Consider the following 17,963-nt stretch of genomic DNA (forward strand, 5'->3'; position numbering starts at 1 on the left):
AACTCGAGATGAAGTTAGGAGAAATTAGTTGAGTTGATCTGGATTTGAATTGAGATAACTGATAGAGATTGTTGATAAATTCGCAAAGAGAGGCTATAATTTGAATTATGCTTTAAGTTATCTTGGAAGAAATCCATATAAAGGAATTTGAGGTCGATGAGGATTTTATCAAATTTGGTTCCAATGAATTTTCTAAAATAATCCAAAAGAAAGGTAATATCGATTTTGGTTAGAATTTTAAAAAAATATAAGCTTCACCAATACTTCTATGGGCTAAGTTTTAAGAAAGTTGGGTATGGGTTTCATTTGGAAGTTATCTATGAGCTAATTTATAGCATGAAATTAACAAACATATTCGTTTTTTTATTAAAATATTTTATTTAGAGCATAAAAACAATTTGGTATTTGATAATGATCTTACAACTGTTATAAAGGTATTATTTCCTTTATTGAGTTATCAATGTGAAATAGGTAGTAATTTTTGATATAATTTAATGTTAGTGTTGGTCAGGTAAGATGATATAAGAGGTAAAGATGAAAGTAGATTGTATGTGATTTTTAAAGTTGAGTTGCAATGTTTAATGGATTTTTTTGGATACAGTAGAACCATTTGCACAATTGAATTGGTGCTCTTTAACTTATCATATCTCTATTTTGGATTTTTTGTGGTTGTAATTATGAGTATTTGTTCTTCTGGTCTTAATATTTGACGTTGTTTCAGTATATCTATACAAGCTTAATAAGTGCAAAATGCTTGATATACCTGAAAAGATGAGGGTACCAAATACAGAACCATTTTTTTAGTGCGACAACCTGTATGGACGAAACCTAATACAATCACAAGTAGGCCAAAGCAAAGACCCTTGAACGAGATTGTATATAGAGTTTTTTCTTATCTCTTCCACAATCAATATGTTTATACTTAAAGTCCGTGAACCTAATTTTGTAGAAGAGTTCTTGAACGATCTCAAAAATCGATATCCAAGATCAATCTAGTCGTATCCAAATCAAGACGATTCAAATTCTAACAAGTATGAAACGTGTAATCTATCTTTGAAGATGTGAATTCAACAAGAATGAGTCTTATTTCTGACCTCAATTAATAAGAACTTAAACTGTCTAGATTGATTATGTACTACTTGTGTTATTTTAATGTGAAAAATAAAAAATACAAGACACACCAGAAATTTTGTTAACGAGGAAAACTGCACCTGCAGAAAAACCTCAGGACCTCGTCCAGCTTTAAATAACAAACTGTATTAAACCATTACAGACACTACTAGCCTACTATCAGACCTCACACTGGAATGTAGTTGATACCAAATTAACCCTCTAAGAAATTCAGCTGCAGTCGTATTCCTTACGCCTCTTCAACCCCGCAAGATTTTGCGCACTTAATTCCCCTAACTGGCGTCCTTTATAGCCTAAGAGTTGCTTCAACCTCAATGAAGACTTTTGATACCAATCTACCTCTAAAAGATAAGCATATTTGATTTCCCTTTTTTATTTTTTCAATCTAGGTTTGGAAATTTGTTTATAGTAGACAAAGTCCAGCAAACCTCACAAATCCAGATACACTCAATTAGCTGAAAAACCTAGATTACTAACCACCTCTCAAGAACAATCCAAACAAATGAAAGAAGAGTTTAAATATTTATCCCGAGGAATCACAATGTTTGATACGAAGAGAACTTTGTGATTTTAGAGAATCACAATGTTTGATACGAAAAGAACTTTGTGATTTCTATATATCTCGTTCCGATCGGAGACCACAAAAACCTCAAATATCAATAGGAACAAGATCCGGAGACATGAACTATCAGGTAAAGGATAGTCTGACCGGGCTTCTTAAATCCCCAAGTGAAGTCTTCAAAGTCGTAACCTAATTATGTTTCTCAGAGGAAACTTAGGTTATAAAGGACGATTGTAGCAAACAACTAGAACAAAAGAGTACCGCGAATTAAGAAATTATTTTACATAGACATTCTATTAATATATTTTCAAGGATATAGGTAGACTTATATTCAAGCTAGGGTTGCTTGGAATTCGAACAAACACTTTCTCAATTTATGTGAAATTTTTATTGGAAATCCATGTAAACATGTGAGATGTCCGCCTTGAAATTATACAAAAGAATACACACTATGATCCAGGGTTCTGGAACCGTCAGGGCCGGCCCTGAGATTGAAGATGCCCAAAGAAATTTCAAAAATGTTGCCCTCTAAAATAATTTTGTTGAACTTTTAACTTAATCAGTATAAGTTGACTGGCTTGAAATTTCGTTTCTCCGTAAAGTTCTTCTTCAAATGCGGACGAACAAGAAAAGATTTTTCCACCATTACGGAGAAAAAAATATAAGGATTCCTATTACCATCTAGAATATAAAACAAAGCATGGACAACTTAGCATAGATAAAGGACGCTCAAGATTCATTCTTGGGAAAGCTAAATCTACGGCTGTAAAATGAGCAATTTAATTAACTTTCAATAATAAAAGTTCTATCATTGTTCTATTGATAGTATTTCATAATAAATGTTTCTTTAATTAATCAAATAAATATATTTTCATTAATACATAACAATTTATTTATATTAAATCAGTAGGCATTAATGGTGGTTGTGATGGTGTACGGGGATGGTGGATCAGCGGTGGGGACAATGGTGGTGGGTGTTGGTGAGAATGGTGGAGCGATGACGTTAATGGTGGTGGTGGTGGAAGAAGTATTGGTAGTGGGAAGAGAAAAGTCTCCTAAGGTAGATAAATTACTTAGTTACCCTTGGTTTAAATTTTTTATTTTTTTTATTTGATATTAGTTTTTTTAAATTAGTTTTTATTTTAATTTCTTAAAATTAAAATAAATATTAAACGCCAGATTTTTCTAGGGAGAACATAAATCAATAACTGTGGTTTTAAGATTTGTCGGGTCGGGGCAGGAAAGAAGATGAAACCTACAATAAAAGTATAGACAACTTAGGCAAGATAAACAACGCCCTGGATTCATTCTTGGGAAAGCTAAATCTACGGCTGTAAAATGATCAATTTAATTAATTAATTTTCAATAATAAATGTTCAATTGATATTTCATAATAAAAATATTTTTATTAATAAAATAAATGTATTTTCATTAATACATAACAAATTTATTTCATATTGAATCAGTAGGCATTAATGGTGGTTGTGATGGTGGGTTGGGATGGTGGCTCGGCGATGGGGACAATGGTGGTGGGTGTTGGTGAGAATGGTGGAATGATGTCGTTAAGGGCGGTGGAAGAAGTAGTGATAGTGGGATGAGAAAGGTGTCCTAAGGTAGATAAATTATTTAGTTACCCTTGGTTAATTTTCTTTTTTTTAGTTTGATATTAGATTTTAAAAATAGTTTTTTTTGTTCTAAAAAAATAAATATTTAAGTCCAGATTTTTTAGGGAGAAGATAAATCAATAGTTGTGGTTTTAAGATTTGTCCGGTCGGGACAAGAAAGAAGATGAAACCTACAATAAAAGTTTAGACAACTTAGGCAAGATAAACAACGTTCTGGATTCATTCTTGGGAAAGCTAAATCTACGGATGTAAAATGATCGATTTAATTAACTTTCAATAATAAATGTTCAATTGATATTTCATAATAAAAATATCAATTATTAATAAAATAAATGTATTTTCATTAATACATAACAAATTTATTTCATATTGAATCAGTAGGCATTAATGGTGGTTGTGATGGTGGGTTGGGATGGGGGATCGGCGGTGGGGACAATGGTGGTGGGTGTTGGTGAGAATGGTGGAGTGATGATGTTAATAGCGGTGGAAGAAGTACTGGTAGTGGGATGAGAAAGGTGTCCTAAGGTAGATAAATTATTTAGTTACACTTGGTTAATTTTTTTAATTTGATATTAGTTGTTAAAAATAGTTTTTTTTAAATAAATAAATATTTAAGTCCAGATTTTTTTAAGAAGAAGATAAATCAATAGTTGTGGTTTTAAGATTTGTCGGGTCGGGACAGGAAAGAAGATGACACTTATAAAAAAAATTGACCATATACAAGGTTACATGCGAATCAACCGCAATTGATTTAGTTTCTCATATCTTTCTCTATTCCCATTTTTTGTCATGATTTCTGTTTCTGCCATTTCTCCTCGACTTCATGTGATTATCCATGCTTGAGAAATAGCTCATGGTAATAGGGAAAGAGAGAAGATAAGTATATAAGATATGAAATGGATCAAGAATTACAGATTACTAAACTTTAGAAAAATGAATAAACACAAATCTATATAAATTTGGAATAATTTATATCAATCAAGGGAGAAAATTAATCCTTGAAGCTAAGTATATCCATCAACTCCATTAAGGAAAACGTCAGGGGTTCAATCCCCGCCATAGTGGTTTGTATTTAGATTAGTACAGTAGGGTTTTGGCGGGGTTGGATCTGACAGTGGGGCCAGTCCAACTGGATGGATTCGTGTAGGGGCCTGAGTCCGGTTTTAGCCCAAAAAAGAAAAAAAAAATCCCTGAAGCTAGCAGATTTTGTAAGATTAATATGATTAATTTTGAACTAATTTTGTGTTTTCAATTTTGTTACAAACTTGGTGAACAACCTTTGATAATTTGCTTCTTTTCGAAGTAGGGACGCTACTTTATTTTGAATAAGTGAATGGAGTAGTGTTCTACTACCCATAGGCCCATGGGATTTTGAGGAGTTGGTTAACGATTAACTATGTTTGTCCTAAAAGGATTGTATGACTTACAAACATAATATCAAAAGATTTGAGGATAAGGACATGTTTATTAACCAACACCTCCAAAAAATTTAGACTTGGATCGACCAGATCAATTTTTCTCAAACAGTAACGATATGTACGAGCCGATGGGTAGATTTGAAATACATATCCTTCGCCGTGCCGTTACGGCACGGGTTAAGCCCTAGTTATAGTCATATGTGGAGGTTCCTCCATAGCGTGGTATGATTGTAATTATTACTGTAACCATGTGCAGTTACAAAAGTTGCCGCATACTACAAAGATTTTCCATTAAATAATATTTCGTATATGTTAAATTTTCCCACAAATTTTGCTGCCCCTTTCGGTCTTGATGCCCAAAGTTGGACTTCGGCCACTTTGCCTCAAGGCCGGCCCTTGGAACCGTGCACAATGATGGCTCGTAGTGGCACATTAGCCTTAAGATAAGTGGTACATAATTAAACTTAAGATTTAAACCATGATCCACAAGCTTAAGAGATTTGGTAAAAAAATTGTCTTAAAAGTATCTATGAGAGTTGTAGCAAAGCTAAACATGTTTGTAAAACATTTCATGATCTTCTGCTTAAATCAGGACTGGGTAGGTATACTTTTTTTATTTTTTGAAGCAGGCAGGGTATACCTATGCGTTGGGAAAATTAGAAAAATATGATTTACGGTTGGGAAAATAAGAACCATCCGTAAAGCAGGTATATTGTTGAGAAAATTAGAATTCCTAGTTGTAAGCATGTGTTTATTATTAGGATTTCCTAGTCTTAAGTGGTTACGATAATAATAATAACAACAAAAAAAAAACAGAGAGTAGGTTACGACGTTTTTTTTATGAGGCACAATTTTTGATATGGGCATGATGGACAAATAGGGTGTTACCACCTATCTTTTCTATTAGCGGTCTCAGACTGGATTAAAAATCTTATTATTCGAAGGGAAGGTATTTTAGGATTTCAACCCACATTGAAAATATAAATCAATTATATCCTCAATTTATGGTTCTTGTTCTTCTTCTTGAGTGACCGGAGAAAGCTTAATCTAATAAAACAAATACTTGTAAATAATTCACTATCATCTCCTGTTGCTTCACAAAAAAAAAAAAGTAAGAAAGAAAAAGCATCCCCTGTTGTCATTTTTCAATCAAAATAATTAGAATAATAAAAGAATCAAGAAAAAAAGTTCGAAACCCTACAATATAAATCACAGTATCCCAAAATTGAACGATAGAACCCTATGATTATAAATAGTGGGACTATCCAGTGTTGAAATTTGTGAATATTTAATCTATCGAATAACATTTTTGTTCCTGTATTTATTTTATTTTGTTTCAATCTGAAACTTAGCCGCATGTTATTTTTTATTTATGATTAATCGATATAGAAAGGATCAAGAATTGTGAAATTGGGTTTGGTTGAGATGAGATGAATTAAATGATTTATACATATAATTTGGAGCAACCCTACTATATGACCCGCTGGTTAACAGCTGACCCTATGTGACAGGTACAATTGTAAAAAAAAAGTTATTTGCTTTCATCCTCGTCACAAAAAGAAGTTTTCGTTTTTGCCACAACTAAGTCGATGTATCTCTTTGTTTCTAAATTTTTTGGATCTCCAACATGTCATATATAAATTACCTTCTTGATTATACCAGAGTTTCTTATATCTCGGCATTGGGTATTTCCTTCCTTTATAATCATATTTTCGTGATGAAATCACACAAAATATCCAGAAAATTATCACATATTTTCCCAAAGCTTAAAATTAAACTAAATTTGGACTGTATCATAGATAAAATATTATGCATACAATTGTGATAGGTAGTTAAGATACAACCATTGTAAAAGAATTAAGAAGGATTGGGTTTAATTAATTGGATTCTTGAGGATTTCATAAATTAGTTTGACAAATAAATTAAAGAATGTGAAAATAGATTTATATCTTTTTTAGAAAAGGATAATAAATCTAAAATAAAACTATTCTTATCAGACTTTATGGTCTTATGAATCTGTGTTGCAATACAGAAGTTTTGATTATATTTTATTTTCAATAAAAGTCAAATAGAGTTTATGATTGAAATGGGTCTTACTGATGATCCAAGAAATACGGAACCACGTAGGAAAAAGATAACGAAAATAGTGCGACAAATCATACACCGTCAGATTTAGTAATTATAATGATTTACTAATTTAATAAAGAATGTTATTATAATTTGAATGACGTGGGAAAAAAGAACACCTTACCTGCCACCTGTATATGCCATATAGGATCAACTGTTGTTATTCAGTTGTCAGCCAGATCTTCAAATAACATTTTTGGGATCGAAGTATTGTTCTGGAGGAAGAAGAAAGGGCACTATTGGATCAGGATTTAGTGGATGGACAACTTGTCATTGATGATTACATGGGTACCAATTACTACCAATTCGGCTGGTTGTCTTTTCCGGGGTGTTATTTTATCACTATCATTTTGATTCACGTGATCGAAATTAATGACATGATTAGAGCTGGCAAACGGGCGGGCCGGGGCTGGCTTGTTACGGGTTACACGGGTTCGGGTTAACACGGGTCAAAATCCACGGGTTGATATTCTTCACGGGTGGTCATTTCTTTAACCCGCACCCGTAACGGGTTAAACCTGCGGGTTCACGGGTTAACCCGTTTATGGTGAGTCAACTCACCAGAAACCGATTTGACAGAGTTTCCTCTGATTATGAATCAATCCAATCAACAGATTCAACATTCACATACTCACATTGACAGTTTCAGCCTGTCACACACAAGCCAAATTACATCCAATGCCGATATAAAGAACAAACAAATAATGGCAATCACAAAAACTTTGTATCATTTAAATTACAAAAAATTTCAAAAGATAGAAAGACATCACTACTATCTGCTAATCCCAGCACAAAATACAGTATGCTATTTGAAGAAAAGGTAAAACCCGTGAAAAAGAAGATAAAAAAGACCTTTTCTTAAACAATAAAACAAGCAAAAAGACGTATGGATTAGCAATGTAGTTTAATCTCTTAATACTGATATTGTCTTTGTCCTTCACAAAATAATTTCCACCAAGAAGTTCATTCAGAGCATATTAATTTATTCAACTACTATATGGATACTGCGTCTTATGAAGGTGTAGGTATTAGGATTCTGATCCTTTACCCAGTCTGGCAGTTCAAATTCGACTGGACTTCCAATTTCTTCGGTAAGCTTGTCAAATATGTGCCCAAAATTGTGGTGCTCAAAACTCTGTTTCAAATTAAGATTTAAGAATAAATAAAGAGCTAAAAATTCACAGAAGAACCCAGTGCGTCAAATTAGTATACTGACCTTTGTCATAGCAGGCATGTTGCAATCAGAACAAGCGTACTCAACCACAGTCCACGAGAATGATCTATAGATGTCTAGTAACATTTACCTAAACAGACCAAAAGGCCAATCCACCGGCAGTTAGTTTCACATACTGCAAAATGCAAACTACAGGGACGAGAAACTGATATCAACCTTTCACTCACACATTGTATCAGATAAACACACCCATTGTTATTCACTATAGTTTCTCACAAGTTTCCTACTAAATACGAGGAGTGCATATGCGTGCGAGCAAAGAACCATAAGTTACAAATTATATATAATATGAACATCTGATACGAACTACACCAAAAGGCTTTTGGTGAGGGTTTCTCCTTGAGTAACCATTCAATGAATTACAGAACAAATCCAAAGCTATCACAATCTCAAAACCCTTTGCCCCTTATCACCCTGTAGTGAAGTATGCACAGAAAATCCTACCATTACTACATTCATTCTCTCTAATCTTCTCTATTTCTAGGGTTTTACTGGTTTGAACATTCATTCAAGCAATTTATCTACAGAACATTCTCAATAAGTACTTCCTCAATACAAACAGAACCATCACTTTCAACATGAATTACCAACTAATTTGAATAAAAAGAATACTGTGGATTCAACACAACAACATAAAACCCTAGTTTCTTCTTCTTCATAGTCAACAGAAAGATCATCACAGAAACAAGAAACCCAGAAAACGAATTAAAAAGAAAACTTCACCTGCGAAATAAACTCCAAGAACCAGAAGATTATAACTTGTTTATGGAAAGAAACTTCTTCTTCTTTGAATTGAATAAAAGACACCACCAGATTCACACTTAAGCAAAATTGATGAACTGTACACCGGTTGAGATCTCTCTGTATAAGTACTGAAAACTTAATCTGAATCAAAGGGTTATCGTGATTTTTGAATTTAATTCATCATCATATCTCAGATCACGCTTTTACAAATCGAAATCTCTGATTTCTCTTGATTCAAACTTGACAGCCGCAGCAGCTGCTCATCTCTCACTTGCACTGCAAAATAAATAAATAAACATCAACAATATCAAATCTGCAACCCTGTAGTATAAGGAAATAAAAAGGATAATAATTGATATGAGAAGGAACGGAGAATGAAGGAGATAACAAACCCTGAGAGAGATAAAGACCTAGCTTCCAGAGAATCGTGCCAAATGATTCATTGTTTATCCGAGATTCAATTCACAACTGAAGAACGCAGAAGAAAGGAAGGAGGCAAGGAGCAGAAGAAGAAAAGAGAGAGATAAAAAAGAAAGATATCTCTTCATTTAGTTTTAGGGTTTCGCCTTTTATACCTTAATCGTGTGGATGTGATTAATCCTAGATAATCCGACGGACAGGATTATATAAAAATTACTAATTAGTAATTGTGGACGAGTTTACGGGTTGTACCCGCGGTTTCACGGGCCGGGACGGGTTAACCCGTTTATTCACAAGCCGTCATTTCTCTAACCCGAACCCGGCTTGTTTAGAAACCAGCCGAGCCGGGTTCGGGTTTTTACGGGCCGGGCACGGGTTAACCCGCGGGTTTCAGCTTGTTTGCCAGCTCTAGACATGATGCAAAGAAATTGTGAGGAGGACAAACAATCAGAAAATTTGGAAAAGTAAAAAAATGAAAACCCAATTTCAAATCCGAGAGTAACCTTCCCTAAAGTAACTAGATGTTTTATTGGTAAAGAAGTTAATAAAAAAACATAAGTCGGAACACCTTATTTGTTTCTCATGCCCACATCAATAGCCGTGCCTGATTAAAAATTTACTCAGGTTAAGCTAGTTTTTTCGAGCCGTAAATGATATATTCCGACTAGGAAAATAAGAATTCCTAACCGCAAAGCAGGTATACGATTAAGAAAATTAGAATCCTAGCCGTAAGTAGGTATTTACGTTTAGGTTTTCCTACCCATAAATGGTTCAGGAAAAAAAAAAGTTGGGTCACAGCTAGATTTTTCCAGTCGTAACTAGTTTTTCGGCTGTGATTTCTTCAACTGTGATTTCTTTATTTCTCAGCCATAAAGTGTTGGTTACAGTTGGGATACGATGTTTATCGATCTGTATATCCTACTTTTGGTTAGGAGTATTTTTATTTTCGAGCCTATTATGTCAGTTACGGCAGGAACGTAATGTTTTCCTAGCCGTATATATTGAAATTTTTTCTTTTTTCTTTTTGCGTATTTTAACAGATTAAAATCAATAAAATTGTAATGGGTTAAGTATGAAATATTCCTGACTATTTTGAGGATATACCATCGTATTCTTCTTAGATTTTCAAAAAATATCAAAACAAGAACGATTTCAAAAATATAAATCAAATAATTGGGCCGACCGGCTGGAGGGTCCAAAAAACCCGTAGGGAGGGAGTCTCTTCTATGGCCATTTTTTCACTTTTTTTTTCTTTTTTTTTTTCTGTCAATTTTTCACTTTTTGTCAGTTGAAACCTAACGAAAATTTACAATTTGGTGTAGCCTTTGGGAGCTGAAAAGACTAAAACACCCATATACTTCAAAACCAATTCCTTCATAATCCTCGTCTACATTTCCTTTTCCATCGTAACTAACACTACCGCCGGCATCATTACCAGCGTTGTCACGGTAACCAGCGCTGCCACCACAACCCTCTCTAACCAGCGCCGCCACCACAACCATTCCTAATCATCGCCAATACACCTTCACCACCATCGCCACCACTAACAACACCTCCGCCAGCTCCCCAGTACTTCCAGCACCACCGGAACCACCTCTAAACCAAACCAAAAACTTCTTCTCTTATGATCATCCCTACTCTCTTCTACTGTCACCACCACAACCAACACCAGAACCACCACCAAACCCGTATCTCCAATTCCACCACCAAGGAATCGTTTTCTCATTCAAAACTTCTGAAACAGAATCTAGCTTGTCACCAGTGCCACCAGCCACCACCACTACCACCAATGAATCGTTTTATCATTTACTGAATCTGCAATCGGATTTAAGATTTTAATGTTTGATGATCTTAATTAACCAATAATCAGATCAAATTTTTGGTAACCAACATCCAGATCATCCCTTGAGAAATCAATTTTTCTTAGGAACTATTGAATTACTCACATTCGATTACATGAATTAAAATTGCAGAGAAAGATAGATCTGATTTTTCTTAGTAACTACTGAATTAGTCACATAAGATTACATAAATTACAATTCTTCTTATACATTTATAAAGATAAATTAATCTAATTTTTAGATATCATGAATACTCCGAAGTGAAAAAAAAAATCAATCTAACAGTTTTGGTCTGTAGTTGCAGAGAAAAATGGAAGCGAAGAGTTGTTTCGATATCACCGAGAAATTAAGAATCTTTGTATTGGATACACGTGTTTGGCTATTTTGATTTTGAAAAGTCAAAATTTTTACTCCATGGACATAAGTAGGCCAAAATTTCTACTCCATGGACAGAATTTGTACTCCATGGACACACGTGTTCTATTCCATGGCCAAAATTTCGATGTCACGTGTTTGGAGAAGATAGACTGATGCTCTGGGCTCCGACGACCTGCTTGAACTTTCTTCCAATGAACGTCCGCTCACATCTTTTAGATGCAAGTTTTATTTTTGTTTTTTGTTGAAGCGATGTTAGATGCCAGTTGTACGCACATAACATTTTTTTGTTTTGTTTTCTTATTATGCTCGGTTCATTATACTGTCATCGTTCTGCCTATAGTTGTTATTTGCCTAAATAAGATCTTATTGGAGGTGAATACCATTTAGAGTTCCATGTAAGATTTATGTTTTATTAGGCTTTTTTATTTTTTTCATGACTAGTTAAAATTAGTTTCTTCTAAACTTTTATGAACTAAACAAATTAACACGAATTTTTTTTCTTCAAAAATTCTTCAAACACATTTGCGGGAAAAGAAAAGCAAATTGATTGCATCTATCTTCGGGGATCACAATTTTTTTTTTAATATTTCATTGCAGTGGTGTTTTCTTTTTCTTCTGTCGGCCCTCCCACCCTGGTAGCGGTATTCTAGTTAAATTAACTCAATCACTAATCGTAATAATTTTTGGTAATCAGCTCCATTACTAACTAAATCAAGGATATATTAGACATTTACCAATAATAGTAGGATAAGAGATTATGGAGTATGACCATATTTTGTCACCACTGAAGCCCAACAATTGGGTTCAAAAAGAAAGAAAAATGCCTCCAAGTGAGATTTGAACGCAAACCGCTTTATGGGACCACCGACCACCAAGTGTGTCTGTGTGTGACCAGCTATCTAAGTTTGGACCTTGACACATTAGCAGAGATCTACACCTCAGCAAATTCTATCATAACAGTGAAAAGTTCCAGCATTCTGAGATGTATGAATTTAAATGCAGAGGGGTACTAGTTAAGGAGATACATGTGATGTGACATGGTCAATTTGGTGGCTAACTGGATTTTGATGAGCAAATGGACTTAGCAGTTGATGATCGGTATTTCCGTTCGAGGAACGGTAAGAGACTCATCTCCGTTGATAAAAAAGTGATTTACTTTCGGTCTAATTTGATCAAATTTTGGGGAAGAACTGAGTTATTTTTTATTTTATTTTTTCCCCCCAAATTGCTTTGTGTTTGACTAAATGCATAAAAGAAATTATCTGAGTTCCTTAGCAATGAAGTTGTGATAGTGTAACAGGACTTGATGTTGTCATTACTAGTACTTACTATTTTCCAATTACATTTTTAAGAAGATATTTTATTTGGTTTGATGATGTATCATTATAACCGCCTGTATGTGTATTGAGGCTTCTAGAATCGATTATACTGATTTCGTTAACTGAACCAAAGTAGTGGTGTCATCAGGTTTGATTTTTTTAGTTTCCGTATTCACAAGGTTGTGACGTTGAATTAGAATACTTATGTTAAAGATGTAGCAGTTTCGGGAATGTTGAAACATTAGGTACAAGTGACAGAGCTGTAGTGCGTGCAGATCCAGTAGTTCCATGTAAGTTGTAACTCAAACTATACGATATTAATATTACTACATTTCAAGTTATTCCGAGTTTAAAGTAGTTTAGGTGAAAGCACCATTGAGCCTTGTAGAATTTTGCAATAGTCAATGCATGCATATACTCTTTGAATGTCTTTTATAGAACCGTAAAGCATGGTACTCTATACTTGCGCCTTATAATTTGCGATTGTAATAAGCTGGTATAAAACAGATAAAAAAAAGTGATATTCGTTCATATGATTGATTCACATCTAGTTTGTGAGATGATTACCTCAGTAAGATCACTGGTGTTCACTGTTATGGCTCCAGGGATGGTTTGATAGTAATCCAGTGATTCTGATGAAAAATTTGTCTATGATCTTGAAGAAAATAAGTTAGGAAATCTGAGTCTAAATGCTTACTTGTATCTAAGGTTAGTTTAGTTCCAGCTCATGATAACTATTAAGTGTCTACAAACCTCGTCATTAACTTCTAATACTGAACAACTATATCTCTGGAACGAAGCTTAGTAGCAGTCAGGTAAACCGATCCTAGTTTTTTAAAGAATTTGGATGCCTCAATATTATATGGGTGTTTGAAATTCCTATTAGAACTAGTCCATTGAGAGTATGAAGTTATAGCATTATATCGCTATTATTGTTTACTAACATTCTGAATCTAGCTTAACGCTATATAATGATTGGTAAAAGAGTTCAAAAAGAAAGAGACCCTGTTGTCTCAGATGCCTGCTTTTATTCCTTGCTCCACAGTAGTGAGTTCATACAAACAAACATCTCTAATTTTTATTTTGCTAACTCCACATGTATTGAGTCTGCCATCAAGAAGTACACAGTATTAGCAATCAGCCACTTCACAGCTTGAAGTGGTCCAAGGCGGAAACACGGTTAAGTCCTTTACAGTTGTAATGGGCAGTGTAATCTTTAACAGTGGTATGCTTGTATACAGAGGAATTTTCATCCGACAGCTCCTCTATTGGACCATATAACCTTGTGGTACTTCCTCTGAAAAAACATGCCACTGACACCCGTGGTCCGACGTGATTAGCAAGTACTCGATGCTCTGCACTTTTAAGCTTCCCATTACTAATAAGCTGCTCAAAAGAAAAGCAAAACCAATATTGTTTATACAATACATATTCAGCTCAAATGTTGTGGTTGTTCATGAGTAACGGTGTATCATTTAAGAAAACAAATTACCTGAAGAAGATCGCCGATATTTACTATTAGTGCACCAGGGATAGGCTTGACAGAAACCCAGCAACTCTGATTAAGAATTTGTAGTCCACCAATACAGTCTTGGAGAAGAATAGTGAAGAAACTTGGGTCTGAATGCTGAGTTGTACCTAGAGTCAGTTCAGGCTCTGGGCATGCTGGATAATAATGACCACCCAGTGTCAAGCATTGAGTACAGTCCATGCCTTTAAGGTGGTCCCTGTTTAGCCCCAGAGCCTCTGAAAATAACTCAGTCAGAGTACCTCCTAGATTCATGATATGCTTCCAGTAGTCAACTACTATATCCCTGTTTGAAGATCAGAAGTAAAACATTATTAAGGTTGAACTGTTGAAGCAGATCGTTGTTCTGTCAATGTAGTAGAAAGTATAAATTACTCAAAAATACCTGCAAGTGTCTGGCAATTCCTGTGGATTGATAGGATCAGGAGTTAATAGAAGACACCGAAGGGTATCTCTCCAATTAGCAGATCTCGATTTGTAAAGATCGAAGTTGCTGTCAAACTGCACCTTTCGGCTGAGGTCTTTCTTGTACAACTGTTTTTTAAGCTCTACATCTTCCTCATGAAATCGGCGTACGCCTTGGATCATCTCGTTCGTCACACTTGCAGGAATTCCATGATTCATCAATTGAAAGAAACCCCAAGTCTCTGATGCTACTCTAACCTCATCAATTATCTCCTTGCGCCGTTGATCCATTCCTTGCAGGTCTATCAGCGGAATCTCAATTTTATTGTTATCCTCATTTTTGAAAGCCAAGTCCTCTGTGAGCTCATCTTGTGTTCGGACAAATATTCTAGGAATCTTTTGAATTCCTGCATCAACTAGTCCTTTGACACCAGCTTTGGTTTCGTCAAAGGCCTTCAACTCTTTGTTTCGATCATTATGTGGAACTTCTCCGCCTGCTCCAGCAATCTCCATTCTAGTGCTTGAGAAATGTAGCGAGTTTCTGTAGATATCTGAACTGGTTGAGAGTGTGTTTTGGAAGATCTAATTCCACCTTCAACCTCAGGAAGATGTATGCTCCAGCTGTACCTTCTAGTGTGTACTTCAAGGCAATTATTTTGATTTGAAAATTATTGAAACGATCTACTGTCATCTACTACTGATTCCTATAATTAACAAACAGTTAAAATCTGTTTCAAATATTGTCCGTCTCCTCTTATTCAAGCGTAAGTATTAACGAACCTTTATGGGCTCCCCTTAATTTCTTTTGTCTTATTAAATATATTCCCTGCCACGTGTTGTACCTCGAGGAGGCAAAAGCGATGCTTTACTTGGTTTCCCTCATCCCACTGCACGATACTCATCTAAACTCTAGATTTAGGAATACTGAACCATTTGAAAGTTATGGGTTCTACAGATTTGGTTGTATAAAGCATTTTCCCAGTGGGAGTTTTACTGCACAGGAAAATGAACTGGTTTTCCTGAAAATTAATATTAATCATTTGCTAGTCTTTCTAGTCTTTCTGAAAAATGGGTCTAAAGCAGTAAAGCAGGTTGGAGACAGATAGACTAAGAAATGTTAAAGAAAGATTCAAACTGCACAGGAAAATGAACATGTTTAGGATATTTGATGGCGATTGAAATCTGAGTCTCCCATTACATGAGCCAAGTTACAAGAATAACACACACCACATTGCTATCAACCGAGACTCATCACAGCTTAAAGTAGTTTAGGGAGGAAACGCCATCGAGCCCTCTAGAATGGGCATAATCGATATACTCTTTAAATGTGATATTTTGGTATACAGGGGGATTAGTTTCAGATGTTAGCTCTCTTATTGGGTAAAGCAATGTTGGTTTGTCCAAACTTGCTCTATAAAAACACCCTACTGAAATTCTTGGCCCGACATGGCTTGCGACTACCCTATGCTCAGAGCTTTTAAACTTGTCATTGCTTATAAGCTGCATAAAATGTACACATTACAGAAACAAGAAAGTAAGAGAACCAAGTACAAAAGACACCTTAATATGATTTACTGTATACTTTTTGTAAATCCTATATAAATAAAAAATCCACTTGTTATGAAAAAAATAAATTACCTGAATAAGATCGCCAATGTTTACAGTTAAGGCTCCAGTGATGGGTTTGACAGTAACCCAGTGATTTGGTGTAGAAATTGTAGTCCAGCAACCTGATCTTGGAGAAGAATTGTGAAGAAACTTTGGTCCGCATGCTTTGTTGAGCCCATGGTCAGTTCAGGCTCAGGGCATGGTGGATAGTAGTGACCCAAGTATTGAGTACAGTCCATGCATTTAAGGTGGTCTTTGTGTAGTCCTAAAGCCTCTGAGAATAACTCAGCAAGAATATCTCCTAGGCTCATAATATGCTTCCAGTACTCAACAATTATATCCCTGTTTGAGAATCAGTGGTGTTAGAGACTCATAACCATAAGAAAAGAGAGACCCAGAAGAAAATTTACTAGCAGTGCACATATTACATCAACTTACCGGCAAGTTTCAGGCAAAAGTTGAGGATCTATAGGATCTGGATTTAACAAACGACATCGAAACGTATCCCTCCAATTAGCAGATCTTGATTCATTAAGATCATAGTTACTGTAATATTGTACTTTTTGGCTCATCATTTCTTTCACGTATAACCGTTTCTTCACCTCTATATCTCCTTCATGAAATCTACGTATGCCTTCGATCATTTCATTGGTCACACTTACAGGGATTTCATGATTCACCAGTTGAAAGAATCCCCAAGTCATCGATGCACGTCTAATTTCATCGATAATCTCGCTACGTCGATAATCAATTCCCTGGAGGTCAATAACCGGAGTCTGAAACTGATCCCTTGTAGCATCTGTATATGCCAAGTCCTCGGTGAACTCATCTTGTGTCCGGACAAGCATTTGAGGAATCTTTTCAATTCCCAAATCAACTATTCCTTTGACACCAGTTTTTGTTTCGTCAAAGGCCTTCAACTCTTTGTTCCGATCATAGTGGCACTTCTCCCGGTTGGACACTCTCCATTTTTTATATTTTAGAATGGTACGCAATAAAAACTTGAGAATTTAATGTCTGGATGAAGCTCCTATGGAGTTGTACTAATTAATTCACGAGTACCTGTAAACTACTGGTTCCTTGTACTGTCTTGGAAATCGTCTCCGTGTTCTAATTTTTCTGGAGTTTACTACTTCAAAAGTAGACTTTAGCAGTTCTTTAGGTTCACTCATCAATGCATGAATGCGCCACCAACGCACTCCGTTGAACCGTACAAATGAACAACTAACACCATGTTTGTTTACTCCTGACTCATCTGAGTCGTCTGGATCTGAGTGAAATCACCTGACTCATCTGAATCTGACTCAATATGTTTGTTTTGGGGCAGATCTAACTCATCTGACTCAAAAATTTGTGAGTCAGGAGTTTGGTCCCATAAGTCAGGGGTATTTTGTTACCTGATTCAAATGGGTCTGAGTCAGGGATTATGTCTGAGTCAGAGGTCGAGTCAGATCTGACTCAAAATGGAAAACAAACAGTCTAACCGCTGACTCGGCCCGAGTCAGGAGTTGACTCAGATCCAGACGCCGAGTCAGTTGCAAACAAACAGGTTGTAAGTCAGATGGATAATTGAATACTGAATTTGAAATTGCAACAATGAAATGAAAAATAATTTGACACGAG

At 35.3% G+C, this 17,963-nt stretch overlaps 2 protein-coding genes and 1 long non-coding RNA gene across 3 annotated transcripts; all 3 read right to left on the minus strand.

Moving 5' to 3' along the window:
* Positions 1–7,771: 7,771 nt before the first annotated feature.
* LOC113361614 lies at positions 7,772–9,018 on the minus strand. Its single transcript, XR_003365228.1, has 3 exons — positions 8,821–9,018; positions 8,080–8,167; positions 7,772–7,998 (listed from the first exon to the last, which is right to left on the minus strand). It is a non-coding gene; the product is annotated as an uncharacterized LOC113361614 (long non-coding RNA).
* A 4,772-nt stretch (positions 9,019–13,790) lies between these two features.
* On the minus strand, positions 13,791–15,480 carry LOC113357316 (1-aminocyclopropane-1-carboxylate oxidase homolog 1-like). The gene is made up of 3 exons (XM_026600686.1): positions 14,713–15,480; positions 14,292–14,613; positions 13,791–14,185 (listed from the first exon to the last, which is right to left on the minus strand). Exons 1-3 carry the CDS (start codon positions 15,243–15,245, stop codon positions 13,946–13,948), a joined length of 1,095 nt encoding a protein of 364 aa, XP_026456471.1. The 5' UTR covers positions 15,246–15,480; the 3' UTR covers positions 13,791–13,945.
* LOC113359957 (1-aminocyclopropane-1-carboxylate oxidase homolog 1-like) lies at positions 15,478–17,512 on the minus strand. The gene is made up of 4 exons (XM_026603514.1): positions 17,403–17,512; positions 16,779–17,303; positions 16,371–16,682; positions 15,478–16,232 (listed from the first exon to the last, which is right to left on the minus strand). The coding sequence occupies exons 1-3, from the start codon at positions 17,510–17,512 to the stop codon at positions 16,397–16,399; spliced, it is 921 nt and encodes a 306-aa protein (XP_026459299.1). The 3' UTR covers positions 15,478–16,232; positions 16,371–16,396.
* Positions 17,513–17,963: the final 451 nt, after the last annotated feature.

This window comes from Papaver somniferum, chromosome 3 (genome assembly GCF_003573695.1).
Source record: "Papaver somniferum cultivar HN1 chromosome 3, ASM357369v1, whole genome shotgun sequence".
Lineage (NCBI taxonomy): Eukaryota > Viridiplantae > Streptophyta > Magnoliopsida > Ranunculales > Papaveraceae > Papaver > Papaver somniferum.

Excerpts from the sequence above, each read along its gene's own strand:
- LOC113357316 (XM_026600686.1), bottom strand. The coding sequence starts at position 15,245 with ATGGAGATTGCTGGAGCAGGCGGAGAAGTTCCACATAATGATCGAAAC. Across the intron at positions 14,614-14,712 it reads GAATTGCCAGACACTTGCAG|GGATATAGTAGTTGACTACT; the intron begins GTATTTTTGAGT and ends ATCTTCAAACAG. Across the intron at positions 14,186-14,291 it reads ATATCGGCGATCTTCTTCAG|CTTATTAGTAATGGGAAGCT; the intron begins GTAATTTGTTTT and ends TCTTTTGAGCAG.
- LOC113359957 (XM_026603514.1), bottom strand. The coding sequence starts at position 17,512 with ATGAGTGAACCTAAAGAACTGCTAAAGTCTACTTTTGAAGTAGTAAAC. Across the intron at positions 17,304-17,402 it reads AAGGAACCAGTAGTTTACAG|AGTGTCCAACCGGGAGAAGT; the intron begins GTACTCGTGAAT and ends TAAAAAATGGAG. Across the intron at positions 16,683-16,778 it reads CTTTTGCCTGAAACTTGCCG|GGATATAATTGTTGAGTACT; the intron begins GTAAGTTGATGT and ends ATTCTCAAACAG.